The sequence below is a fragment of the Schistocerca americana genome, chromosome 3 (assembly GCF_021461395.2).
Source record: "Schistocerca americana isolate TAMUIC-IGC-003095 chromosome 3, iqSchAmer2.1, whole genome shotgun sequence".
Classification (NCBI taxonomy): Eukaryota; Metazoa; Arthropoda; class Insecta; order Orthoptera; family Acrididae; genus Schistocerca; species Schistocerca americana.
This window is the reverse complement of record NC_060121.1, coordinates 112,904,692-112,932,237: the sequence shown is the minus strand read 5'-3', so window position 1 is coordinate 112,932,237 and position 27,546 is coordinate 112,904,692. Positions and strand designations below refer to the sequence as shown.

General features: G+C 39.4%; 1 protein-coding gene across 4 annotated transcripts in view; it reads right to left on the bottom strand.

The window, feature by feature from the left end:
* Positions 1–27,546, bottom strand: part of LOC124607208 (troponin I 3-like) — a 129,404-nt gene that overhangs the window by 9,094 nt on the left and 92,764 nt on the right. For all 4 annotated transcript variants that reach the window (XM_047139475.1, XM_047139473.1, XM_047139474.1 and 1 more), the window contains one exon: positions 11,365–12,037. In XM_047139475.1, the coding sequence (XP_046995431.1) occupies positions 11,365–12,037 (673 nt within the window). The remainder of the gene's footprint in view (positions 1–11,364; positions 12,038–27,546) is intronic.

The window sequence follows — 27,546 nt, the reverse complement described above, 5'->3', positions numbered from 1 at the left end:
TTAAGATACTGGACTCAATTATGGGGATTGGGGTTCAAATAATCATCAGTATTTAGATTTCCCTCTATTGCCTGTAGTAAATAACAGGACAATACTTTGTGATTGGCCATGGTCTTCTCCAGCCTTGTCCAGTCAGAACTTGTGCCCCCAGTTATGATGCCTTATTATAGAGGAATAAATTGAACAAAGAATAAGATGTCCAGCACGCTGAAGGCCAACAGTTCGATAGACACATAAAACAATGAGAGAGAATGAGTTACTACAGACTTCAGAATTCAATGCACTGTTGCTCCATTGTGGTTGTTGTTGTGGTCTTCAGTCCTGAGACTGGTTTGATGCAGCTCTCCACGCTACTCTATCCTGCGCAAGCTTCTTCATCTCCCAGTACCTACTGCAACCTACATCCTTCTGAATCTGCTTAGTGTATTCATCTCTTGGTCTCTCTATATGATTTTTACCCTCTACCCTGCCCTCCAATAGTAAATTTGCGATCCCTTGATGCCTCAGAACATGTCCTAGCAACCGATCACTTCTTATAGTCAAGTTGTGCCACAAACTCCTCTTCTCCCCAATCCTATTCAGTACCTCCTCATTCGTTACGTGATCTACCCATCTAATCTTCAGCATTCTTCTGTAGCACCAAATTTCAAAAGCTTCTATTCTCTTCTTGTCCAAACTATTTATCATCCATGTTTCACTTCCATACATGGCTACATTCCATACATATACTTTCAGAAACGACTTCCTGACACTTAAATCTATACTCGATGTTAACAAATTTCTCTTCTTCAGAAACAGTTTCCTTGCCATTGCCAGTCTACATTTATATCCTCTCTACTTCGACCATCATCAGTTATTTTGCTCCCCAAATAGCAAAACTCCTTTACTGCTTTAAGTGTCTCATTTTCTAATCTAATTCCCTCAGCATCACCCGACTTAATTTGACTACATTCCATTACTCTCGTTTTGCTTTTGTTGATGTTCATCTTATATCCTCCTTTCAAGACACTGTCCATTCTGTTCAACTGGTCTTCCAAATCCTTTGCTGTCTCTGACAGAATTATGTCATTGGTGAACCTCAGAGTTTTTATTTCTTCTCCATGGATTTTAAGACCTACTCCGAACTTTTCTTTTGTTTCCTTTACTGCTTGCTCAATATACAGATTGAATAACATCGGGGAGAGGCTACAACCCTGTCTCACTCCCTTCCCAACCACTGCTTCCCTTTCATGCCTCTCGACTCTTATAGCTGCCATCTGGTTTCTGTACAAATTGTAAATAGCCTTTCGCTCCCTGTATTTTAACCCTGCCAACTTCAGAATTTGAAAGAGAGTATTCCAGTCAACCTTGTCAAAAGCTTTCTCTAAGTCTACAAATGCTAGAAATGTAGGTTTGCCTTTTCTTAATCTAGTTTCTAAAATAAGTCGTAGGGTCAGTACTGCCTCACGTGTCCCCATATTTCTACGGAATCCAAACTGATCTTCCACAAGGTCAGCTTCTACCAGTTTTTCCATTCGTCTGTAAAGAATTCGCGTTAGTATTTTGCAGCCGTGACTTACTAAACTGATTGTTCGGTAATTTTCATATCTGTCAATGCCTGCTTTCTTTGCAATTAGAATTATTATATTCTTCTTGAAGTCTGAGGGTATTTCGCCTGTCTCATACATTTTGTTCACCAGATGGTAGAGTTTTGTCAGGACTGGCTCTCCCAAGGCCGTCAGTAGTTCTAATGGAATGTTGTCTACTCCTGGGGCCTTGTTTCGACTCAGGTTTTCAGTGCTCTGTCAAACTCTTCACACAGTATCATATTTCCCATGTCGTCTTCATCTACATCCTCTTCCATTTCCATAATATTGTCCTCAAGTACATCGCCCTTGTATAGACCCTCTATATACTCTTTCCACCTTTCTGCTTTCCCTTCTTTGCTTAGAACTGGGTTTCCATCTGAGCTCTTGATATTCATACAAGTGGTTCTCTTTTCTCCAAAGGTCTCTTTAATTTTCCTGTAGGCAGTATCTATCTTACCTCTAGTGAGATATGCCTCTATATCCTTACATTTGTCCTCTAGCCATTTTGCACTTCCTGTCGATCTCATTTTTGAGACTTTTGTATTCCTTTTTGCCTGCTTCATTTACTGCATTTTTATATTTTCTCCTTTCGTCAATTAAATTCAGTATTTCTTCTGTCACCCAAGGATTTCTATTAGCCCTCGTCTTTTTACCTACTTGATCCTCTGCTGCCTTCACTACTTCATCCCTCAAAGCTACCCATTCTTCTTCTACTGTATTTCTTTCCCCCATTCTTGTCAGTTGTTCCCTTATGTTCTCCCTGAAGCTCTGTACAACCTCTGGTTTATTCAGTTTATCCAGGTCCCATCTCCTTAAATTCCCATCTTTCTGCAGTTTCTTCAGTTTTAATCTACAGTTCATAACCAATTTTACCATTGTGGTAGAGACAGAGAATTACCACTTATCCTTCCTTGACATTCTCATTATGAAGAAATATACAATGTTAAACATTATGATTACCATTTACAAGTGTCAGTATTTTTATTTATTTTGATTGCAGCTTTGATCATTTGTCATTTTCAAACTGGTGTAACTACCAATTTTGTGTGTACACTACTTCGTAATTTTTGTGTGAATTTTGTGATTTATTCGGCCACTAGAGGCCATCAGGCCTGCTAATATGACAGCAGCTGTGTGCACAGCCTGCCGGCTGCACCCCTATGGGAACTAATGTCTATTCAGACATGTTGCTTTGCTGCCCACTTGTGTGTTGCTGATTGTATTTTACTTTGTCTTCCATGTGTATGTACTGTTTGAGCAGTAAATTAACAGTGTTCTTGGGGTGGAATGGATACCATATATAGGTTACATATAAAGATTTTGGAAAGGACAATGTGTTCTATGGAGTTACAGTATACATCCAGTTGCATGAAAATGATGACTAATAAAAACTGAAATTACAACAAATATTATTCTGACTTAAAAATGTGATAGTTATAATGTTGAACAATAACATGAAGCCTGTGGTCTTGTCCATCATCAAATCACTATGTCTACCCACACAGAAATGAGGAACCAAAAACACTTGTAGCAATACCTGCACAAGCATTTAAGTCACCATATTAGCCCAGCTTACATGAGCTGGAAAAAGCATGGAAGCAAGATGCAGCATACCAGCTGTATTCTCTAAGTGAGTCATTACTAAGATGCTAGAGCACTAATGACAGATAGGGTAGATGAAGAGTTCTGATGTGGACAAACAAACTTCAACTATGATTCATCCATTCAGGTAACAAGTGAATTCTCACAGAAGTTGAAATTTACTTTGCTTATTTACTCAAGGGGATTGCAGAAGTATGTGGCCATAATACCAGCTTCAACAGTAATTATGGAATAAGCTGCAGCAACACCACTGGCCTATTTGTGGGCAGAATGCAGATGAACACTGAATACATTTTAGCAATAGTTACTACTTGCATCACTGAAAAGTTAGGGAAACTAACTCTAAAAATAAGATGAATTTGGAAAAAGTTTTAAGGTATTGTATATTGTGCAGACTCCAGCCCAAATCACTGGTTAGGTTGTTTTAATATGTTTGAGAGTGGCTGGCTCATCCTTTTATATTCAGTGATCAAACCAGCTATGATTATCTGAGGAAGTTTTAAAATTTTGACAGTTTGTCCATGTAGACAGTCAAACAATGGAAACTTCAGGTAGGAATACCAACACTGTAGGAAAAAGACAGATTTCCACTTACCATAAAGAGGGCACATTAAGTTACAGACAGACACAATTAAAAGACACTTACACAAAGCATTTGGCCACAGCCTTCATCAGCAAAAGAGAGACATACACCATTCATACACACACAAGCAAGCACACCTCGCACATGACCGCCAACTCCGGCAGCTTGGACCAGAATGATTCCACCCTGAGCTGCCAGAGTTGGCAGGCATGTGTATATGAGGTGTGCTTGCTTGTGTGTATGAATGGTGTGTGCTCCTCATTTGTTGACGAATGCTGTGGCCAAATGCTTTGTGTAAGCATCTTTAAATTGTGCCTGTCGGCAACTTGATGTGTCTTGTTTATGGTAAGTGGAATGTGTCTTTTCCTACATAATACACACACACACACACACACACACACACACACACACACACACACACACACACACACACTGACAGAAAAAATGCAACACCAAAAAATAATTAATGTAGAGTAGTGCCTTTTCAGGAATACATTGGTCTAGGTAATGTGTTTAAGTGATTAACATTTATAAGATCACAGGTTAATGTAAATGTGAGATAAGTCATTATTTTAAATGCTGGTATATTAATAACCAGTGTAACTGCCAGAATGTTGAATGCATGTATGCAGAGGTGCATGCATTGTGTTGTACAGGTGCTGGATGCCAGTTTGTGAGATGAAGTTCCATGACTATTGCACTTGGTCAGTTAAAACAGGGAAGGGTTATGCTGGTTGTGGATGACACTGGAATTGTTGTCGGATGATGTCTCATACATGCTCATTTGGAGACGGACCTTGTGGTCGAGCAGGCAAAAGCAACATAATGACACTGTAGAGCATGTTGGGTTACAACAGCAGTATGTGGGTGAGTATTATACAGTTGGAAAACACCCCCTGGTATACTGCTCACGAATGGTGGCACCGTCAGGTCAACCTACCAGACTGACATACAAATTTGCAGTTGAGGTGTGTGGGATAGCCAAGAGAGTGCTCCTGCTGTCGTACAAAATCACACCCCATTCAGGTTTAGGTTCAGTGGATCTAGTACACAGACTGGTTGGCTGCAGACCCTCCTCCTAACCAATGCTTGGCTATCACTGGCACCAAGGCAAAACCAAGATTTCATCAGAAAACATAATAGACCACCTCCTCGGTCTCCAGTGAACTCTCACTTGACAACGTTGAAGTCGCAAATGGTGGTCGTGTGGGGTCAGTGGAATGCAAGCTACAGGGAGTTTTGTTGGCAGCTGTCCTTGAAGTAACTGATTTGTAACAATTTGTTGCGTGACAGTGGTAATAATAATGGCATGCGAGGAGGGCCTCCCGTCGGGTAGACCGCTCGCCTGGTACAAGTCTCTAGATTTGACGCCACTTTGGCGATTTGCGTGTTGATGGGGATGAAGTGATGATATTTGGACAACACAACACCCAGTTCCTGAGCGGAGAAAATCTCCGACCCAGCCGGGAATCGAACCCGGGCCCTTAGAATTGACAGTCCGTCGTGCTGACCACTCAGCTACCGGGGGCGGACCGTGACAGTGGTGCCAACTGCAGCTGCAGTACAGTATGCCAGAGCCATGTGCCAGACACAGTGGTCTTCCATCTCCGCAGAACTGTGTTTCTGAAGCACAGTCTTCTTGCGACTGTACATTCCTGTGACCACCACTGTCAGCTATTATGTACAGTGGCTACGTTACTGACAGGTTTTTCTGCAGCACTGCAGAAGGAATGTCCGGCTTCTCGCAGTCCTATTACATGACCTTGTTCATACACAGTGAGATGCAGATATTGGGGTGTTTGTCATCTTGAAGGCATTCTTGACTAACATCAACTCACCATCTCCAATCTCAAAGGTAAGTAATGCTCATGACCACTACAGTGTGTATTTAAACCAAACTTGATTTTCATCCTAATAGTGGTGCTACTAGCTCCACTCTTATGCATCTGGTGCAAAATTTGAGTAGATATCATCTTTCAGACGTAGAAGCACACCTACAATTATTGAATTATATGAAATAAAATTGTCATAACTTCTGAATGGTTCAAATTGCACCATTGGCCATGGGGCATGGTGGGAATTATATGCACTGTAGGTTTGGTTTAGCAGCAAAGCCCACTTTCATTTGGATGGGTTTATCGATAAGCAAAATTGGTGCATCTGTGGGACTGAGAATCTGCATTTCATGATTGAGAAGTCTCTTCACCCTCAACAGGTGTGTGGTGTGAAATGTCCAGTCCTGGAATAATCGGTGCAATATTCCTTGGTGACATGGTGACTACCCAGTGGTAGGTGAAGGTTCTGGAAGATGATTTCATACCTGTTATCCAAAGTGACCCTGATTTTGACAAGATGTGTTATTGCAAGATGGAGCTCGTCCCCATCGAAGCATGAGAGTGTTTAATGCCCTGGAAGAGCACTTTGGGGACGATATTCTGGCTCTGGAGTACACAGAGGCCACTGGCATGAGTTGCCATATTCTCCGCATCTGAAATCGTGAGACTCCTTTTTGTGGGTTATATTAAAGACAAGTTGTAAAGCAATAGTGCCAAAACCATTGCTAGCTGAAACCAGCCATTCAGGAGGTTATCGACAGCATTGATGTTCCAACATTTCAGCGGGTCATGCAGAATTTAGCTATTCATCTGCACCACATCATCACCAATGATGGCAGACATACTGAACATGCCATAACCTAAATCCAAACATCTGTAATGATGTTTAGATGTTGAATAAAGTGTGAGCACGCTGTAGTTTGTAAGTAATTTACATTTTTTTTCATATAGTTCAATAATTGTCACCCTGTATTTTCATTTATGTCACTCAATTCCTTCTTGGTTTTGTGATTTTTTTCCATGTATGTTTGTAATTTTCATGTTTTATGAGGGATCAGCTAGCCACATCTACCAGGAAATAACATTCAGTACTTTTTTCCCAGCTAACTGTCTTTTTATAATGGCACTTTATGTGATGACTGTTTATGTAAGTGTGAGGAAAGGACAGGAATCTGCATGCTTCTATGCATGACTTTTTACTATCTATTTTCATATATTGATAAGCAAATACTGTATGTGCTGTCATTGTTGGACTGTCTTTTAAGTCTCTAGCATGTGTTCATGGGTCATTTTCCCAGGCATTATGACGCAAGTTTTTAATGTTGTGATGTCTCTATATGGAACTGCATCATCTGTGGTTGACGATTGAGTGGGAAGTTATGCTACAGTTATCAATGTATTGAGGGGTTCGGAGAGTATGTTTTGAATTTGTTCAGTGAAAATAGTGGTTCACTCTGTGATTGTAAATTGTACTAACCACTGCAAAGAATGGAAATAGATGGGAGTTAAGTTTCTTACAATTCCTAAGAACAATGAAGTGGAACAAATGGCTTACAAATGTGCTGATTCATTTCAGTTACTAGTGCTTATTTGGGCACAATATTTGTTGCTTCAGATTTTGAAAAAAGGATTTCAGAAATCAGGGTGCACCTGCCCCAGGAAATCCAGGACAAACCCCAGAGCTTTTTAGAATATGGGAATCTTCATTGTTTTAGTTTTCAGTTAAATTATTATAATGTTGACTGGTAAGAACTGATACTCTAACAAAGAATATTACTATTTCCCACTATTACAGAATAATACTGCAGCAATAAAACAAACAAGAGAAAAAAATAAATAAAACTTAAAGCTGCAAAGGAAATGTGTCAGTTACAACAACAAAACACATTGTCAACAGCAAAATGTGTCAAAGGCTTTAGTACAAAGAGTATGTAATACTCCGTAACAATAAACTGCTTCCATTGAGCATGATCTCACAAGTACTTACATTAGGCTCATTTGAGCAGTTGCCAGTGGGTTCATGCGCATGTGCAGTTGAGCTGCATATGAGCTGTACCTTCTCCAGCTTCTGTCTACTTGAAGCGTGGTAGTTAGATGCAATGGCAGTAGCAACAAGTAGCCAGATGCTACCCGCAAAAATTTTTCTGGTGCGCCCAAGCTACCAGATTTCTACTTGTGCAGAGCAGTCTGGGTTGTAGAGGGAAGGCAATAGTCTCTACGTGACCCATGTTTACGTTTAGTGATTTTGATGTTTTATTTTTGTTTACAGCTCTCACGCCAAATGAAAACAAATGTATTTGTGTGGCCAGGAGCTATCATATGAATTAAAACACATTCAGATAATTACAGGCAGCTAATATATGTTATGAGTTTCAGTTTTGTGATCTTATTTTATTTCCACATTTTAGGCAGTCAAGCATTAATCACTTTGCAGAACAATGAAGTCATTTTTGTCAGTTTGCTAAAGAAATTTGGCTTTTATTAATCTCTTCTGCTGAGGCAGTCAATTTATTTGAAACAAAGTGTTTCATTCCACACTATTGGCTAGTTTCAATTGTTTTCTGAATTTCATGTGCACATTTTCATCTTCTGGCACATGTGGCATTATGCCATAATAAAGAACCAAATATAAGTTAATACAGTACTGGTACCCCAAGAAAGTTTACTCTGCGAAAGTCACACTGAAAAGCTTAGTATTAGGTTGTGGCCTACTTCATTATGAATCTGGACATATGAGTGTCCAGTTTAAACCAAATTATGCATTGTAGTATGGTTTTCGAAATTCCGTCTCTCTCAGAGTATCCTCTGTTACCCTGTTCCCTTTATGACTTAATGCTTCATACGTATGAATATACAGGCTTCCCATGTCAACCTAGATGCACACGTGCAGAATGTTTGTTTTCTGTCACTCTAGCAATTGCTGAAACAAACCTATTGCTAACAGGTTGTGGGAAAATATTGCTAACAGCTGTTTTGAAAAGCATTGCTTTCTAAGTAAATTTCTTCTTATGCAAGATGAATTACATTATGAATTATACAAAACCTTTATCATTCAAGGGATTGATAAGTTTTACAGTTCTGAGAGAAAGTATACTGCCATTTAACATGGTTTTTCTGTGTATTTTTAACCAAGAAATATGGGATTTTTTGTTGTCTGTGTATACACCCTGAGAAAAAACTGTTGAATCTCCTTCTGAAACACAAGCTGAAGCCTGATGCTGTTCCAGCTCTATGTTCCTCATCCTCCAGAATTGATTTTGAGGACTTATTATGAGCCTGTGGTGTCTCTGGCACAGAGTGCCTTATCTTCATCTCTGATCTCTTTGAACTGCTTTGTTCTATGTCTCACTTGGCACACAACCTGTGTACTGCCATGTTTTGTTCTTCTTGCTTCATGTCTAATAAATGAATTTACGATATTTAAAGTGTGTTGTTACTGATCAGCATCACGTGATAACCACAAGTGCAATAATCATAGAAAAATTTGGGCACAAAAATGAAATTACCTTAAAGAGATAGAAGAGGTTTATTTGTAAATATATTATCAACTAATGACGAAACTACTAGCAGAGAAAACGTTAAGTATAAAAATAAGCAATGCTGTAAATGCAACCATGTGCAATTGTGGCAAAAATTAGAAATTCTGGAAATATGAATAAAACAACTTAGGCAGAAGTATACAGATTTAGAGAATCTACTCACCCAATTTAACACTGAATTTCTTAAAATAAAACATTTTAAAAAATGTTTGAGGGTTCATTTTATGACTGTCAACAACAAGTGGTGAGGATAGTTTAATAAACTATCAGCTGGAGGCTGTGGCTTTAAAACTGTTATTTGTCTGAATAAAGGTAAATTTGTTTACATAACTAATAAATAAGTTTAAGTAATAATACAGTATAACATGAATCATCTTACTTGTGTTTACAGTTATGTATGACTTAAATATATGTGTGAGGTGTGCCCATAAGCTTCTATGCGGTAAGGTGAAGTGAGAGGGTCTGTGGCAACATCGCCATTCAAGTACATCTACATGTGATATCTATTATGTATTCTGGTAAATGTGAAGTGAATAGTAGATCATTTGATAATCTTGAAAATCTGAACAGCTTAATCTTTCCTTTATATGTATGCTTATTTATTTTATAATTTTTTTTATTTTTCACTGAATTTATTATGTGTTCTGCAGTTCATTGAATGTGTTTTTCATTAAAGCTTCAGTTATTAAATTTCACTTTCATCCCATTACTAACCAATAGTAGTTGCTGTATCTTTCCTTTTCTCATCTTGCGATGTTATTTCCTACCTAAAGTTTTATTTACCAGAATCCTTTAGAATATTGTCTTTTTCGTTGCTGAAATTTGCTAAGTTAATCTGTCCCTGTCTGTCATTCTTATTTTTCATGTTATGACAAGAAACTGTATCTGATACCATCTTAAAAAGGGGAATTCAGAATTTAAGTCACATGGAAATCTGGTGATCTTCATGAGTGCAATACTTGGATGGATAGTGGCCTTGGTACATAAATTACACTAAAGTTATTAACTGAGAGGTTTATATAAGTTAATCTAAGAGGTGTGGTGTTATAGAATTGCAAACTCATGATAGGAATAACTGTACAGCAGAGTTCTTTTCTCCAGAGTAAAGATCAATCATATTAGACAACAGCCCGCGACTCCCATCTAATTGAAAAGTAAGGAGTACGAAAAAAGGAGAGTTTCAGATAAAAAGCACTGATTAAAAATAGGTTTGTGGTATTGGTCTGAAAATGTACAAAATTGCAATTCTGTATAAAAACTCAAAGATTAAAAAGATCTATTACTATAACACAAAAAGACAAAAAACAAAAACAGTTAAAAACAGATCATAATCACTTTCCTTGTATTGATTTAATGACAATATAAGTGATTCCTGACTGATAATAATAAAAAAGCAGCCACTGTTAATTACTCTATGGGTTCAAAACCAGTCATTAGCAGTTCTGAAGAGACAGGACCATCTTCAGGCAACAGAAGATATTTTACGTGATGTCTTTTACATTGTGCTGACAGTGGAACATCAGCAGTTTTCTAGTGTCAAAGTGTCATTTAAAGGCTGTACCATAGAAAATTATGGGTCATCTCTGAAGGACTGATGTCCTGATCAAAATCAGATGAAATAAAAATGAAAATGAACATTATTTCATTGAAATTGGGAAAAATGCTTGACATACAGCACTGGACGTGCCTCGAGTTGTCGAGGCCTGTGTAATGCTCAGCTCTTGAGTGTATTTCTAAAAGTGCTGTGAAAAGTGCTTGCTTTTCTTTATCTTTCTGAGCAATATGGAAAATTTTGATACCATACTTTTCAAATTCATGTGATGAGTCCCCACTGCAAGTTACTGTGGCTGTGTCACAAGTCACAGTGCTGAAGTTAGGCTTTGAACACAATAAGAAACATGTCAACCAAAACATATGCTTTATTTGAAGAAGAACTTGTCAGTTTGAAAACAGTAAGGGGTCTATTTTGAATACATAAGAGTAATTAATAGTGACTAGTTGTTATTTTTATTTTTAATAAGTAGTCAGTTGTCTTTTCATTCACCCAAAATCTCATGACATAAAAAAACAAAAACAGAAGAAAAGACTAAGGTCAGAATTCTTTCACAGACAAAAATCAAATGCTTTTAAAAACCAGTTAAAACAAAACAGAACGGCACTGTGGTTGAACTACTGTGCAAAAAAATCTTGAAAGTGCAAAAATGAAAAAAGGGTGACTGTCACCCATTTTGCCTAACCTTCTGGAGCCGGAGCTGGAGCTGGAACTTCTGCAGTTGGAGCTGGAGCAGCTTCAGGAACAGGGGTATCTGTAGCAGGAGCAGGGGTATCTGCAGCAGGCGCAGGGGTATCTGCAGCAGGCGCAGGGGTATCCGCAGCAGGCGCAGGGGTATCCGCAGCAGGAGCAGGGGTATCTGCGGCAGGCGCCGGTGCACCCTCCGCAGGAGGAGGAGCCGGAGGTGCAACACCCTCTGCACCAGCAGGCGCAGCAGCAGGGGCTTTGGCACCTTCTGCGGTGGCAGGCACAGCTGCGGGAGCTGGGGTATCCCCGGCAGGGGCATCTGCGGCAGGAGCTGGGGTATCGGCGGCAGGGGCGGGGGTATCAGTGGCGGGAGCGGGGGTATCTGCGGGAGGTGCGGGGGTATCCACAGTGGGAGCCTGTTCGCCCTCTGTGGGAGCGGTGCCTGCAGGTGGCTGCTCGCCGGCAGCAGCTGTACTTTCGGCTGGAGGCTGACCTTCGGCTGGAGCTGGTGGTGCAGCAGCCTCTGCTGGAGGAGCTCCGCCCTCAGCAGGAGGAGCCTGTCCCTCTGCTGGAGGTGCCTGTCCCTCTGCTGGAGGTGCTCCTTCTCCTGCCGCCACGTCTGGAAGTGGCGGTGCCTCTGTGGACACTGGAGTCTGTGGTACAGTCTCACCCTGAAAAACAAAAAATTAAAAACTGACAATGGAGAAAACGGAAAATATATTTTACAGGTTGCAGAACTGTGTTGGGAAATTGGACTGTTAAGTCAGTAGCGACAGTTATGTTGGTCAGTTTATAGCTCATTTCACAGCTCACCATTATAGGCAACTGAAAGATATGGACTATGGTGAAAAATGTAGATTGGGTTCATAATATGTACTTTTCATTCCAATTGATCCATAGTGGGGAGATCCTCTGGGATGTGGAACATGTCAGAAATTAAGGAAGCACAATGGATATTTACAAGCTAAGAACAGATATGCTAATGTATCTTCCACAGATCGATCCCAAATGAAATTACTCTTGCGGATGTGGAACCAGTCAAAAAAATTCTTAAGCACATTTACATTCAAAAGGGTATAGGTGCAAATGATAATTGGAAATAGGTGCATATGAAAATTCTTATGTTATTGTACCACTGCATCATTAAACAAAAAATATAAAAAAACCATTTTACGATCCTTGTTTACAATGACCGCTTTACTGCACAAAATTTGTATAGATGTCAGATTGTACGCAATATTCACATTATGTGGTATTATTAATAACATACATGCATTGATAGATTCTGCTCAGAAATTCATCTATGTAATAGAAGGAGTTGGCTACCAATAAACACTTTAGATTCTCCTGAAACTGAACTTTATCGTTAGTTAAACTTTTTATGGCTGCTGGCATGTTATTGAAAATGTGTGTTGCTGAATAGTGGACACTTTTCTGAACCAAAGTATGTGATCTTAAACCTTTGTGGACGTTATTATTTCTAGTATTGATTCCATGAATTGACCTGTTGGTTTAAAAAACAAAAAGATGTAGTTTTAATGACAAATTGCGTTAAGGAATAGGCAATAGTTAGCATCTCCAGTTTCTTAAACAGCCCTCTGCATGACATTCTTGAGCTCACACTGTGAGTAATTCCTATTGCACATTTTAGGGCTTGAGAAACCTTATCTTGGCTTGATGATTTACCCCAGAAAGTAATCCTGTATGATATTATTGAATGAAAGTAAGCATAGTACAACAGCTTTTTTATTTTTATACCACCTATGTCTGATGACATTCGCACGGCAAATAGAGATTTGTTTAGCCACTTCAGCAGTTCTGTGGTAAGCTCCTCCCAGTTAAGTATATTATTGAATTGTAATCCCAAAATTTAACACTATAATCTTCTTTATGTGCTTGTCATCATATTTTAGACATATACTGGCATGAAACCATCCACAAGTTCTGAACTGCATATAGTATATCTTTTCAAGATTTAGTGTAGCTGTACAGCATGTTCTGACACAACTACATCTGAATTTATTGTTGCTGCAATTTAAGTATGAAGCCTGCACATAATGACTAGTTTGTTAGATGAATAAAATTTTGTGAAGTTTTATGAATGTTATCAAAACTCCACAGATTGAAATTGTCCAAGGCATTGGAACCAGATCTCAAGAGGGTCTTAGCCAAATTTGGAAGCAAGCCAGACCTCACTTGCTTCATGAAACTACATACACAAAGAAACGGATGATGGTGATACATGTAGCTAAGGGTTAGTCCCTAAGAAACCAAAAACTGTTATGTGAGATACACAGAGCTAAACTGGCTGTGGCACAATCATTGGTAGGGCTCCATGGCAGACAGGTCCCAGCAGATGAACCAAAGTTTGTCCCACAACTCTCATGTCTCATTCTGCCCACCTTTATCAGTCATATGTGACTCTGACCCAAGAAGATTTACGTTTGGTCAATAGACACAAAAAGGAAGCACTCCAAACTGCATCACAAACAGTGTGGGGAGCAGAGCCGCAAATTTTCACACAAATTGCATTACTCTCTGCAGCAGAAAACTGACTGACATTGACTAACTATAACTGGATGACCCTTTGCTGTCACATGCTCAGCATGCAAATAGTTCATGTGGCTGCCGTTCCTTGAGATTCAAAACAGTTGGAGATTGGTAAAACTTGTGTAAGCAGTGCTGTTCTGAGTTTTAGTGCTTGATGTATCTCATCCAAATCTTCAGTCCTTCATCCAAATCTTCAGACCTGGCAGGCTGGTGGCCCTGTTGCTACATCCTGTGATGTCTATGTCTTGACCTGGGTTGAAGCATAAAAGTGCACTAGAAGGAGCAGACTGAGCAATTCAGACAGTGTGCACACTCACACCAGAAAACATGACCCCTCAACAAAAAATGGTCCACCATGACATTCCACAACCAGCTCACACACAAAATTAGTAACATCTTCAAAAACTATAAGGAAAACAGCACACTACAAAATAAAATAAAAAGTACTGTGACAGATGAGAAAGAGAAATACAGAAACTCAAGAATAGATGAACTAACATGTATTAGCTGCAGCTCTAAATAAATTGGAATGACTGCAAAAATTTCAACACAAGGTATAAAGAACATATAAGGGCATTGAAGAGTGATTGTACCCTCTCCACATATGCTGAACATCTAATAAAGGAAAACTACCATCACACTGGAGTGAAAAAAGACATGGCAATCTTTTGCCATAATAACAAAATAAATGGAATGCTTACACTACACAAAGAGTATCTTATACAGAAGGCCAAAAATAAAAATGAAAATATTCTCAATGTCCAAAAGAGCAACAATAGAAGACCAGTATTTAAATTAAGTTTCCCATAAAAATGTACTTTAAAAAATTTACTCATGCGCACACAGTGACTCATCACCCGCCATTCCTCCATCCCCAAGATCCAACTCCACTCTCCCATGATCTGTTAGCCAGTTCCCATGAGCTGTAACTCAGTTCTGGAACAGTGCAAGCATGTGCAGTTTTCTGGATTGTAGGTTAGGGCAAATAAATATTTACTGGAAGAAAGCTGTACCATTTAGATTTATCATTTATAGAACAGTAAATGGGTGCATGAACGGGACACAAAAATGAATGTAAGTAAAAAACACAAACATATAATTGTAAATAGAATATGTAGATCCAAACAAACTATCAAAGAGTCACTACAAATCTCATATCAAAATATGTATAATTAAGTAATTTTATAACAGTATTATGAAAAGGATGGTTGCTGCTCACGATATAGTGGAGATGCTGAGTCACAGATAGGCACAACAAAAAGACTGTCACAAAATAAACTTTCAGCCAACAAGGCCTTTGTCAAAAAGAGACAAAACACACACACACACACACACACACACACACACACACGGCCTTGTTGGCTAAAAGTTTATTTGGTGATAGCCTTTTTGTTGGGCCTATCTGTGACTCAGCATCTCTGCTATATGGTGAGTAGCAACTATCCTTTTCATAATATTGTTACATTCTATGCTGGAGTTTGATTTGAGTAATTTTACTTGTATTACAGAGCACTGAAAATGCATAATATGAATAAGTGAAACATGTCTGGCACTCCACAATTAATTTCAAGTGCAAAAGATGGAATTTTCCTTATCAATAAAACATAATTGGAAGTTATTATTAGCAACTGTGGAAAACGGCTGCAAACATTAACAATAAAATTAGTTGTGCCAACGCTTGAAAACCAAGGAATAAAATGTACCTGCATGAATTTGTTGATGCTTCCATATGATTACAGCTAGTGAGTGGAAAGTTCAGGATTGAGAAGCTAGTTAGGCAAGGGGAATACCATTTTGTTGTTTTCTGTAGAATTGAGTGAATATTGATCTTACCTGAACCACCTTCAACTTAAAGATGATATTGTTTTGTTTTCTTCAGATCCAAGAAAACATCAGCAAAGAATGGTAAAACTGAACAGAGCAAGTACAGCAGCAGGCCTGAAGATTAATTACAGTAAGACAAAATAATGTACTACATAATCAGTATTCCACTACGAAAATAGTAAAGATAAATTATGAAATTATAGAAACAGTTGATGAATGTATGAACTTAGGACAACTGAAAACAAGTGGATAAACACTTGAAGAAATAATTAGGAGGGTAAAAGTTGCTAGCAGTCCATTTGGGAAACTAAATGCTGTACTCAGAAGTAAATTTCCAACTTCTCATAAAAAGGAAGTCTGTAACTAGTATATATTATGAATGCTAACATTTATTATACAAACATTTCCAGAACTGAGAATTGCTTAGTGAGCAGTGGAAAGATGTGAGTCGAGCATAACAAGAAGGGACAGAAAAACAAACAAAACGATCACAGAAAAGACAGGAGTTCATTTTTTTGATAGTGACTTTTACAAGTATGAAATGAAGATGGATTGGGCATACGGAGAGGCAAAATGATGGAAAACTGGACTAGGGATATTCTGCACTGGATTCTCCAAGACAAGAAAAGACCTAGAGGATGATCCAATTGAAGATCAAAGAAACAGTCTGGACAAATATGGATCCAAAAACCTGAAGATCATTGTTACGAAGAAGACTGTAAGAGGTGTATAACCAGGAGTGGATAGTAAATGGCTGCTACTGCTGCTACTGATGATGATGATGATGATGATGATGATGATGACAGATAAAAATCAAGACAACCACTTGGATGTTTTTTGGGCATGTAGATTCAGCATCAAGATGATAGACTGACATTAAGAAATCAACAGATGTATGCAGCTAGAACAAAATACAAAGGGAAACGAAATTAAAATTTTATCCCTGTCTCCACAATGAGGAATGAACTATTGGTTCTGAGAATGAGGAAAGTGTCATATATTTTTATATGTGCCTCTTGGCAGTACTGTTATTTTACCTCCTGAAGGTAAGTATTGGCCAGAAATTCTGCCTCATAATTTTATGGTTTCTCAAGTGTATTTTCCGTATATCATATATCCTTGCTGACCAGGTACTCGAGACAGCTCAGTCAGTAGGGCACTTGCCCATGAAGGCAAAGGTCCTGGGTTCATCCCAGACTGGCAAACAGTTTTAATTTACATTTGTGATCCAGAATGAATTTTCACTTTGGAGTATGTATTGAAATGAAACTTCGTGGCAGATTAAAACTGTGTGCTGGACCAGGATTTGAACCTGGGACCTCGACCTTTTTTGAGTCCTGGTCTAGCATACAGTTTTAATATGCTGCTGAGTTATATCTGTGCTCTTTAGAAACATTTGGCACAAGTATCCTCATTCAAAGCAGTCATTTCTCCCTAATTTCATTCTATATTTACTTGATGAAAGTTACATTTTTGACAATACTTGTGCACTTTTGAGCATTGTGTGTATTGTGTAAATCTCTCAGTGACTTCTTTTCAGGAATACATTTCCCCTTTATTACAGTGTAGGTACTTGAGATTTGTACACATTGTAACTGTCATATTGTGTTCTGTATAGTTCTCGATTTCAACAGTAATGCATACCATTGACATTTCTCGTACATTTTCACTGTTTATGACATTGTTTCACTAGTCTGTCAGTGAACATAACTCAACAAACATTCAAGATATGATGTAAGTTTTATGTCCAGTTTTTCTTTTGTTATTTACATGACAATATTCTTGGGTGTCAGAACCTGAAATCATTCTTATGTAATAGATCCTGAGTTAAAGCAATAGCACTGAGGCTAAATTAAAGTTATCTGTTTAGTATTGAGATAAATGTTGCACTGGGCTGCCACACTGTGAATGCTGTTCTCAATGTGAAATGAGTTAGTTGCTCTTTGTAAGCTGCTGCAAATTGCTCTGATTGCTGTCAAGCAATTTGAAGCAGCTCCAAATGGGTGTGTCAGGCAATCTGTCGAGAGTTGTGTCATAGAGGTATCCTAGGTGCTTCAAGTACTATCATCTCTGATGGATACAGTCTCTTCTGCAGGAAGTACAGGATCTGTCACTGCTCTCAGCTGTGAGTGGCATGTGAATGGTAGGTCTAGACTCACGTACAGGGAAGGCAGTCACAAGGGCGAGCTTTGGATATTACATTACTCTCACTAACCGACAAATTTTAATTGCTGTCTTTCATTGTAACTGACCCAGTGAGAGACACTTCAGGTGTTGAGAAGCCTGATGTGTCTCTTGCCAGGGTTCATCAGCAGTTCAAATGAATGGTGAATTGTGGTACCTATTAGGAAATGACATTGAGGCATGTGAAGGGTCACCTGGTGCACACTGTTGCCAGCATATTGAAGAGACTATTTCAGCTGCCATTATGGTTCAATGTACAACCAACTCCACATTGTGGTACACTCACAATGTGCAAATTGTTCTCAGAACTTATTGGGGTGCTCTGGTTATGTGAACCAGACACTTCGTAGTTTCTGTAACAAGCTAGACTGCAGCATCCTGGTCGTATCCCATCTCTTAGGGTTGAGATTTGTCATGACGACCTAATCAGGCCAGAGGCGCATGTCACATGCTGCTACCTAGATGGTGGACTCCATGTGGGATGGACAATAGTGTTTAGGTGACTGTCCATCAAGTCCAGTTATAATGAGAGCTGCAGAAGACCCCAAAGTATTAGTGGAAGACTCAATGAAATGACCTCAACAGATGCAATGATTAAAATTCTAGTGCCCAAATTCTGAGGCATTTGCAACAAAGTCCAGATTTTGAAGCAGCTGTAAAAAGCAGTGTAGCTCATATAATGCTAGGTATGGAAATCTGGCTAAAGCCCAAAATAGACAGCAGTGATTTTTTGGGGTAAATTTGAGGGTGTTTTGAAAGGACAGGTTAATGGGAAATGGTGTTGGTATGTTTAGTTCTTACAACAAGAAATTCAAATCCACTGAGATACTACAAAACAGGGCTAAGGGCATATTACACTATCATATTTCTTTGACAAAGAAATATGATCAAATATTCATCAAATTTCTTTGAAAAAGATCTCTGATGCGATGCTAGAGAAGGGATATTACACTGTCATCATATTTTTCATCAGATTTCAAGATGGCAGACAACTACTTGTTATTATGCACTGCAGTCGCTAATACCACAATCGCACTATGTGTATCTGGAAGAACAGTGGGGGAAAAAGAGGAAACTGCATTCAGAAAAATTTGTTGCAGTAGCTGCTAGTGGAGGACATCGAGTCTTATATATAAATTACTTATGAATGGATGAGAGTGTATTTCAGTATTTGCTCAGTAAAGTGGATTCTCATATTACAAAATAGAATAGTCTCTTGAGAAATGCTATATGTGCAGAAGACAGGCAAAATATGACACTGGGATTTCTTGATACAGGAGAGAGCTACTCTAATTTACAACATAGCACTGGAATATCACATTGCACATTAACCAAAATAATTCCAGAAATGTGTGAAGCTATTTATAAAGCACTGAAGGTAAATAAATGTTTGGTACACTATAAGGGCAATAAGAACTATTCTTATTTTTGAATAATTTAATAAATGGATTTAGTGTTCCAATAACTACAAAAATGATAAAAAGTATGAAACAGATAAACTTGTGGCGTCCAGAGCTCAAAAATAAACAAAATAGACTGGAAAGAAAAGAAAGATTTTTTTTTATTTTATTGTATGACCATATCATCTATTCCAGCTTATTGAAAAGATGCCTGGGTGTTTCCAGATGTAGAGGTGGATGGCTGTAGCTGGGATTTTGGACATGAAATTGCCTCAGCATATTCCACTTGCCCATCAGCACACAATCAATAGCTTCCTAGTCACAGCAAGTTTATATATAAAGCACCAACTTTGAAACAATGTTACAAACATGCTACAGAGACATCAAATACCTGTAGTGACACCAGTAGTCCAAGCAGTTACATTTCACATTGCAGCGAACAGAAAATGAACAACTTTTATGATCAAATCTATGGTGAGGCCCTAGATTTGATCATATTTATTTGACAACAGGTGAGATTTGACGAAGTTCCCTATTACACCATCAAATATTTGACATATCAACTTTGACAAAGAAATATTATAGAGTAATACAGGCCTAACCAGGCACAATGAAATTATACAAAGAAATGGAGCATTAAGGATCACAGATTTGTTTGCCACTTGGGACTGCATCATACTCATGCTGGATAAATTGAACTGGTACATGCCTGTAAATAGATACAAGCTATCCCATTAAGCTTCCGTAGGAAGTTTCAAGAACTAGCTTTAAGTGAAGCTAGGAATATACTACAACCCCCTACATATTGTTCCTGTAGGGATTGTAAGGATAAGCTTAGACTAATAACAGCACACACAGAGGCATTAATAATTTATTCTTCCCACATTCTGTACACAGATGGAATGAGAAGAAGTCCAAATGACTGGTGCAGTGCAAAGTACCCTCTGCCATGCACTTCAAAGTGGTTTGAAGAGTATAGCAGTAAATGTAGGGTCACAGAAATAATCCACAATAATTTCATCCAATCTAATTGACATCCATTGTTCCAGAATGCTAGCACAGCTTCTGAGGTCAACCATAATGAGGTAGCTCAAACATAAAGACTTTTCACAGATGATTCCATTATCTATAATGAAGTACTATCTGATAAAAGGTGCAGAATTATCCAGTCAGATCTTGAAAAAATCTGAAGGGTGGTGGAAAGATTGGCAGCTTGCCTTAGAGAAACATAAAACTGTGCACTTCACAAAATGCAGGAAAGTAGTTTTCTATGACTACAACATCAATGAGTCACAACTGGAATCGGTCAACTCACGGAAATAACTTGGTGCAACAGTTTCTGTTGACATTAATTGGAATGATTGCATTGGTTCAGTCATAGATAAGGCAGATGCTAGACTTTGGTTCATGGACAGGAGGAGGAGGAGATCAGTGTTTAACATCCCATCGACAACGAGGTCATTAGAGACGGAGCACCAGCTCAGATTAGGGAAGGATTGGGAAGGAAACCAGCCATGCCCTTTCAACAGATCCAGCCTGGCATTTGCCTGAAATCATTTAGGGAAATCATGGACAACCTAAATCAAATGGCCGGAGACAGGTTTGGACCATCATCCTCCCAAATGTGAGTCCAGTGTGCTATCCACCGCTCCACCTTGCTCAGTATATGAACAGGATACAAGGAGGATGCAGATAATTTACAAATGACTTGTGTGTTCCATCTCAGAATGTTGCTGAAGTGTGTGGGGTCCCTTGCCAAGTAGGACTAAGAACAGCAGTATGCATGATCACATGTATGTCTGACTCTTGAGAGAGCAGTTCAGAAATGCTGAAAAATCATAAACTGCTTCAAGATGTATATCAATTATCCCACGAAAATCTGCTTACAGAGTTTTAAGAACCAGCTTTAAAAGAATAGAGATATTTTTATGCACTCTTCGTAATGCTTTTAGAAGATGCACAAAGATAATATTATACTAACTGCATCATACAAAGAAGCATTTTGTAGTCATTTTTCCTGTCCTCAATACATTATTGGAATGAGAAACTCTAAAATGGGGTAAAATGCTAAGCATTCTCTGCCATGCAGTTTACAGTGGTTTGTAGAGAATGTATGTAGATGGAGATGTATTTACATTTGACCTAAGACACTGCAAGGACATAACTAGTAGCTGTGCCAAAAGTGTACAGAGAAAGGTGCAAACTTCAGAATATAATTTTCCAAAGTTGATAATTTGGATTACTCTCTCTTACAAAGTAATTTGTAAATGTTCATTTTCTGTCAATAAAATGTTTTTTAAATATTTTTTAGTTTTGCATGTTTATCAAAATATCCGCCTCCCCTTCCCCTTGCCACCCACATCTGTCTTTTGGTTGCCCCACATAAAGTGATGGGTTGACTGAACTGTTACAGTTTTTTTACCTTTATATCCAAGTAGAAAGTTTTGTTGAATGAAGCTGGTGGAACACACAGTGGGTACCCCCACTATTGCAATTGTGCCTTCACCATTAAATATGCTATTTTTATTGTTTGCTGAACACGAACTTGTGATGCCAGTCATTTGTCTAAGCATCTGTAACATGTATGTATATGTGGATAGATTAAATAGAAGTGAACCACCCAGCTGCATAGAAAGGAAAATAAACTGCGCACTCTCGGACAAAAGACCATATTTACAATTAAATCTCTCTCTCTCTCTCTCTCTCTCTCTCTCTCTCTCTCTCTCCCTCCCTCTCTCCCTCCCTCCCTCTCTCTCTCTCCCTCTCTCTCTGCATTGTGTGTGTGTATGTGTGTGAGAGTGTGTGTATGTGTGTGTTCATTCATTCATTCATTCTTAAGCTGCATAAGTTCTCACTCCTTCTACACCCTTGGTCACTGCTTGGCACCTCTTCTGTTTGGTGATTAGTGATGCATCCTCATTACATTCTATCCGGAATTTTCCATTAGTCTTCTACATCGTTATTGAAAATCAAAGAAATGCCAAAGTATGTCCCTGAAAGCAGTCTTTATCCCTCAGCTAGTTTTTGTCAGGAATAAATAAATCACAATTATTTGTGTGTTCTATTAATAATTATTACCTGTCACTATGATGTGGAACAAGTTAATTTTACAGTTGTAATACACTTTCTCAATGAAAAAAATGAGACAAGATGCAAATTTATTTATTTTTCAAATTACTGTTTGGATGACGTGCACAAACTTCTGTTTCCATAAGGCTGCCAGATCCCTGTATTTGAGCATTTTCTCATTAAAAATGGTGATTATTATTACTATTATTTTAATTTACAGTAACTCCCACCCCCGATTTTTTAAAGAATTTAACTCTCATGTATAAAATGTCACATCTTCTGAACTGTGTGTCCTGCAATTATATAATTTTGCAGGTACATTTTGTGGTGTACAGGGTGTTCAGAAATTTCTGTTACAAAATTATTGGACTTGTAGAGGGGAGTGATCTACGATGGTTTCGGTTCAGATGTTTAACTCCTCCACTTCTGCTTGAGGAACTAAATTAAGCATGACACAGTACAATTATTTGGTATCAGTTCGAAAGGAACCATAATGAAACATCCGTTTACCTATGAAGCACATTTCTACATCTACCTCTACATCTACATCTATACCCTGCAAACCACCATAAGGTGCATGGCAGAAGGTACATCCCTTTGTACTATTTATTAGGGTTTCTTCCTGTTCCATTCATGTATGGAGTGCAGGAAAAATGGTTGTTTTGAATGCAGTAACTATTCTAATGTTATCTAATCTGATCCTCAAAATCCTGTGTGAGCGATACATAGGGGGTTGTGGACACTAGCTGCTTCTTAGGACTCGTCTTTGATGCCCGGCTCACATGGGTTCCCATATTACTCAGCTGAAGCAAAAGTGCTGGCAGCACCTCAATGCCATCCGCTGCCTGAGCCACACGCCTTGGGGTGCAGATCGCTGCACGCTGTTGAGATTGTACAGAGCCCTTGTGCAGTCCAGGCTTGATTATGGGAGCCTGGCCTATGGGTCTGCATCCCCCTCAGTGTTGACATTGTTGGACCCCATACACCACTGTGGGGTTTGGCTTGCAACTGGCACCTTTCGTACGAGCTCCGTGGATAGTCTACTGGTGGAGGCCGGGGTTCCCCCGCTGCGGATTCGCCGCCATCGACTGCTCGCCAACTATGCTGTCCACGTGCATTGCTCGCCGGGCCATCCCAATCATTGCCTGCTTTTCCCTGCCATGGTCCTCCATCTGCCCGAATGGCGACCTAGGCCTGGGCTTTCCATTGCTGTCCGCATCCAGTCCCTGTTGTCGGAACTGGGATCTTTCCCTCTTCTGCCTCCCTTCCGGGTCCGTGCACCTACGCCTCCCTGGTGTCTGCCCCGGCCGTCCATCCGTCTGGACTTGGCATGGGGACCCAAGGACTCGGTTCCGCCTGTGGCCCTCCGTCGCCGTTTTCTTGCGCTCCTCACCTCATTTTTGGGCTGTGAGATTGTCTACATTGATGGTTCCCTGGTTGATGGTCGTAATGCCTACGCTTTTGCTCACGCTGCCCATGTTGAACAGTGCTCCTTGCCGGCTGGCTGCAGTACTTTTACTGCAGAGCTGGTGGCCATCTTGCGCGCTCTTAGGCATATGCGTTCCTGCTCAGGTACGTCCATCGTCATCTGCAGTGACTCCCTGAGCAGCCTCCAGGCTATCGACCGCTGCTATACCTCTTTTCCTCTGGTATAATCTATTCAGGAGTCTGTTTCTGCCATTACCTGCTCTGGTCATTCGGTGGTCTTTGTTTGGATGCCAGGTCACGTTGGCATCCCGGGGAACGAACGTGTCGACAGGCTGGCCAAAGGGGCGATCGCCGCCCCAGCTTTGGAGATCGGCCTCCCGGCTCGTGATCTGCAGTTGGTGTTGCGCCGTAAGGAGCTTGGGATGTGGAATGGTGAGTGGCGTGGCTTGACATCCCTGAATAAACTGTGAGCTGTTAAGGAGTTGACTGATGTATGGCGGTCCTCCCTGCGGGCTTCTCGCAGGGACTCTGTCGTCCTGTGTTGGCTCTGCATCGGCCATATCTACCTGATGCACAGCCATCTTTTGCGTCAGGAGGATCCCCCCCTGTGTCGGTGTGGGCCCCAGCTGATGGTCACCCACATTTTGTTGGATTGTCCCCAACTGTACACCCTCCGGCAGTCTTTTAATCTCCTGGGCACTTTGCCTTTGGTTTTATGCGACGATGCCTCCATGGCTGACGACGTTTTAAATTTTATCCGTGGTAGTCCTTTTTATGGTTCCATTTAGGGAGGTCCTGCACCTTTCCCTTTCTGTGTCTCTTGTCCTCAAGTCTCTCATAATTGGTTGCAGATTTTGGTGTGTAGTCGGATGGTTGGCTCTTTCCCTTTTTTTTGTTCTCGTGGTCAGTCAACCAGTCTCTGGCCATCTTCTTTTCTTCTGTTTCTTTCTGTCTGGTGTTCATCTGTACTCTTCTTGTCTGTAGTGTTCGTTGCCGCCTTTGTGTTCTTTCAGTGCCTGGGGGGGAGTCTCCTTCCCCCTGGGGTTTTACCTGCTCTGCAAATTTTCGTCTCGCATGTTTTTGGAATGGGGGACTGATGACCTTAGTTGTTTAGTCCCCCTTAAACATCCCAACAACCACCACCACATAGGGGGTTGTCGTATATTCCTAGAATAATAATTTAAAGCTGGTTCTTGAAACTTTGTTAATAGACTTTCTCAGTATAGTATATGTCTGTCTTCAAGAGTCTTCCAGTTCAGTTCTTCAATATCTCTGTGACACTATTCCAGAAATTAACAAAAAAAACACTCATGCTGCCTTCTGTGTATACGTTCAATACCCCTGTTAGTCCTATCTGGTATAGATCTCACACCCTTGAGCAATATTCTAAGATGGGTTGCATGAGTGATTTGTAAGCAATCTCCTTTGTATACTGATTGCACTTCCCCCATATTCTACAAATAAGTGGAAGTCTACCACTTGCTTTACCCATGACTGAACTTATGTGATCATTCTATTTCATATCCTTACGAAGTGTTACACCCAGCTGTTTGTATGAGTTGGCTGATTTCAGCAGTGACTCATTGATATTATAGTCATAGGATAGTACATTTTTTCATTTTGTGAAGTGCAAAATTTTACGTTTCTGAACACTTACAGCAAGTTGCCAATCTCTGCAGCACGTTGAAATCTTATCAAGACCTGACTGAATATTTATGCAGCATCTTTCAGATAGTACTTCATTATAGTTAACTACATCATCTGCAAGAAGCCTGATTTTACTATTAATATTGTCTGCAAGGTCCTTAATATGCAACATGAACAGAAAGGGTCACAACACACTTCCCTGGAGCACACCTGAAGTTACTTCTACACCTGACTATGATTCTCCATCCAAGATAATGTGCTGTCCCTTCCCTACCAAAAGGCCCTCAATCCAATCTCAAATTTCACTTGATATCCCATATGATCGTACTTTTGATAATAAGTGTAGGTGTGACACAGAGTCAAATACTTTTTGGAAATTAGAAACACTACCTCTACCTGACTGCATTGATCCAGAGCTTTCAATATATCATGTGAGAAAAGTGCAAGTTGGGTTTTACATGATTGATGTTTTTAGAATCCATGCTGATTGGCACTGAGGAGGTCATGCTGTTCAAGATACCTCATTATGTTTGATGCCAGAATATGTTCTAAGATTCTACAACAAATTGATGTCAGTGATTTTGGATGGTACTGTAGACGGATGTGACATGTATCTTTTTCTAAGAACTGGGCATGGTTTTTTTGTTCAAGGGATCTAAGATAGATTATAGTTAGAAGAGGGGCTAACCCAACCATAAATTCAGTATAGAATCTGACAGATTCCATCAGGTCCTGGAGCTTTGTTCAGTTTTAATGATTTCAGCTGCTTACTAACACGAATAACACATGTTCTTATTTCGTTCATTTTTTCAATGGTATGAGGATTAAATTGGGGCAATTCTCCTAGGTTTTCCTTTGTAAAGGAAAATGGAGTTAAGCATTTTAGCTTTTGCTTTGCTACCCTCAATTTCAGTTCCTGTCTCATTAGCTAGGGACTGGACACTAATTTTGATGCCACCAATGATCTTCTCATATGAACAGAATTTCTTTGAATTCTGTGGAAGATCACTTGACAGTATTCTGCTACAGTAGTCACTAAAGGCATCACACATTGCTCTCTTGACTGCCAAATGTAGTTCATTCAGCATCTACCTGTGCTTTGTTTTGCACCTATTATGCAGTAATCACTGTTTCCTTAGAAGTTTGTTTACAGTGACTGTATACCATGGAGGTTCCCTCCCATTATAAATTGTTCTACTGGGTACATATCTACTCTATGCACAGTCTAATATTCTTCTAAACTTGAGCCAGAGTTCCTCTACATGCCCCTGCCCTGTGCTGAAAGTTTCATGTTCTTCATGGAAATATAATATTACTTATTTTTTATCTAGTTTACTGAACACAAATATCCTTCTGCTTGTTTTAATTGTCCTTTGTACTTTGGTAATCGTTGTTGCCACAACTGCGTTGTGGTCACCAATACCAGTTTTGATGTGGAAATCCTCAAAGAAGTCAAGTCTATTTGTTTGTATTGACACTTAAACATTATGTATTTACATTATTCCAAAACAATAAAGAACCCAGCATACTGTATGTACAGAATGGTAATGATGCACTACAACAGCAGTTTGATGTGATGACCACCAATGTTGTTATAGATATTGTGCACCTCATCCTCTCTACCATATTGCATACCGGTACAAGCAACTGTGAGACTTTTCTCTTTCCCACAGCAGATGTGGATGCATTACACATCTGAAATGAAACTCTTGTAGAATAGAAATGGTACATTTCTGGACATGGGTTCCTATTCAAAATATTATGTACTCACTCCCCTTCACAAGTCCTAGAACTTTGAAAGGGAATTTCTGAACATCCTTTGTGTGAATACAGTCTGCAAAATGTGTTGTAAATTCAGTTAGTAGTAAAGAAGTAATAAATAGAGAAGTAATAAATTAATAAAACATCATTCCCAGTGTTGCAGTTCCATTGCATGAACAGTGAAAATATGGTAAGTGATAAACCTTTTCCTTTCATCATTTTGTGGAAAGTGTCAATGAGAAAAGGTTTTGTAAAGCTTTGAAGTTAGTCATAAAGTTTGCTGGAATTTGCTAAGTGCTTTCATTTTCAAGGACTGG